This window comes from Babylonia areolata, chromosome 11 (assembly GCF_041734735.1).
Source record: "Babylonia areolata isolate BAREFJ2019XMU chromosome 11, ASM4173473v1, whole genome shotgun sequence".
Taxonomy (NCBI): domain Eukaryota; kingdom Metazoa; phylum Mollusca; class Gastropoda; order Neogastropoda; family Buccinidae; genus Babylonia; species Babylonia areolata.
In genome coordinates, this window is record NC_134886.1 from 6,098,154 (window position 1) to 6,100,653 (window position 2,500).

Here is a 2,500-nt window from a genome sequence, read left to right on the forward strand (position 1 = left end):
AGTGACGCCTCCTTCAGAAACTGAAACGGAAAACTGTTCTGATGGTCAAAGGCGGCCAAGACTCAGTCATGCATGCAAACCTTCTCCAAAGACGCCCGCTTGGTTTCCTCGGACATCCAGTCTGCTTCCAGAACGATGTCCGTGAAGGCGTCCTTCAGGTCACCGATCAGACTGTTCACCTGCAAGCAGAGTTTCAGTTTCAGTTGCTCAAGGAGGCGTCACTGCGTTCGGACAAACCATATACGCTACACCACATCTGCCAAGCAGATGCCTGACCAGCAGCGTAACCCAACGCGCTTAGTCAGGCCTTGAGAAAAAAACAAACAAAAAACCCACAAAAAAACGGGGGAATAAATGATAGATAAGCTTACATAAATAAATAAATAAATAAATGAATAATAATTATAATATAGAAAAAGGTAGTAGTAATAATAATAGTAATACTATAAAAAAAAAGATAAAAAAAGAGTGTGAATGAACTACTGACTGAGTGAATGGATGAATGATTGGAAGCTGAAGCTGAGGTGAGGAGTGGGAGTCAAGGATGTGTGGTGCTGTGAGAGGATCTTTTACATCATTATCACTTTCTGTCCCGTTAATCCTTTAATTCAAATCCTCATGCTCGGCTGGCTACCAATCTGGCGTCGGCGACAGGATTTCTTGAAGGATATACACAGACCTTTTGAATTCTTTAATTCTTTTATCCAGTTAAAACCCACAGCATAACTAAACACCCTTACGATCATTCATTACACTTAATGATAAAAACAATAATGAAAAGAAGAGGAGTGTAAATTCATTTTGCGCCTATTCTCTAAAAAGGGCTTTTAGCACTTTACAGAAATGGGCAAACACACACACGCACACACACACACACACACACACACACACACACACACACACACACACACACACACACACACACACACACACACACACACACACACACACACACACACATGGACGAAAAATACAGAATAAGGATAATGGGGGTGGGGGTGGGGCGGTGGTTTCTACATTAGTTTAAAGAAGTGGGTTTTCAGGGCGGAGTTGAATAAAGTGGAAGAAGAAGAAGAAGAAGAAACAGAGTTCCAGAACTTTACAGGGAGCTGGTTCCATTAAATTTGAATACAAAACAACACAACCAACCTTGCTCTTGGTCTGGGGAGAGAAGTGGTGGTGCACGTACAGACGGCCTGTCACCTCGGAGAAACTATTATCCGTGCTGGTCACACACACTTCCCACCTCTCCTTGTCTCGTGAGACGCCGCGCCGAGCCTGTGCACACGTAAAAAAAAAAAAAGAAGAAAAAAAAAAGTTTAAATGCTCTATAGCCTTCTACGTCCATTGAAACAGTGAATTCTTCTTCTGCGTGGTAGAGAACACGCTGTCAGATGGTCAGTCCGGTCTGCAGCGTCCTCTGCAGTGCAGCAGGTGGTGCCCAGAGCTTCTCGTGGAGTTCCACCGCACAGGACCAGGTTTCCCTCCTCAGAACAGTAAATGCATGCCCACTGTGTCTGGGGATCGGCATAGGAAGGCGGGGCCCCTTTTTCCCCGTTGTTTCAACCTTCTCAATCCCGACGTCAGGTACCCAGCCATTTACACCTGGGTGGAGTGAGGAGAGTTTTCAGTTTTCAGTAGCTCATGGAGGCGTCACTGCGTTCGAACAAATCCATATACGCTACACCACATCTGCCAAGCAGATGCCTGACCAGCAGCGTAACCCAACGCGCTTAGTCAGGCCATGAGCAGAAAAAAAAGAAGAAAAAAAAGGAGGTGAATGAATAATAGATAAATACATAAAAAATAACTACTACCACTACTAATAATATGTATGAGGCGCAAAAACTTGATGAAGTCAATCATAAGCGTACATAAATAAATAAATAATAATTATAATATAAAAAAGTAATAATAATAATAATAATAATAATAATAATCATCATCATCATCATCATCATCATCATAATAATAATAATAATAATAATAATAATAAATAAAAAGTAAATAAAAAAGACAACAATGATGATAAATAAGCAAACAAATGTAAAACATGGAGACACACATTCACACATACACCCTCATAATTTTATGCATGACAGATATGCACCAGAATCGGAGTAAAGTGCCTTCCCCTAAGGACACAACACCATGCCGAAACGGGTGGCCTCGAACCCTGATCACTGGTGAACACTGGGTCAGAAGTATAGTAATAATAATAATGGATACTTATATAGCACACTATCCAGAAATCTGCTCTAGGTGCTTTACAAAAACGTTTTGTTAACATAAAACATTACATCTATGTTACATACACACACCAAAATGTGACCACACACACACACACACACACACACACACACACACACACACACACTGCATACATACATTTTAACAATACATGTGTATCTAACAGCTACCCTAACACATACGCACACATAGGCAGGCACAAACTTACATAAACTCACGCACACACAATACACATTCATATACATGCATG

The 2,500-nt window shown here is 41.1% G+C and overlaps 1 protein-coding gene across 1 annotated transcript in view; it reads right to left on the reverse strand.

Moving 5' to 3' along the window:
* Positions 1–62: 62 nt before the first annotated feature.
* Positions 63–2,500, reverse strand: part of LOC143287776 (endothelin-converting enzyme 1-like) — a 24,207-nt gene continuing 21,769 nt past the window's right edge. Inside the window, exons 10-11 of the mRNA XM_076596060.1 lie at positions 1,150–1,278; positions 63–179 (exon numbers count right to left, since the gene is read on the reverse strand). Of these exons, the coding sequence (XP_076452175.1) occupies positions 63–179; positions 1,150–1,278 (246 nt within the window). The remainder of the gene's footprint in view (positions 180–1,149; positions 1,279–2,500) is intronic.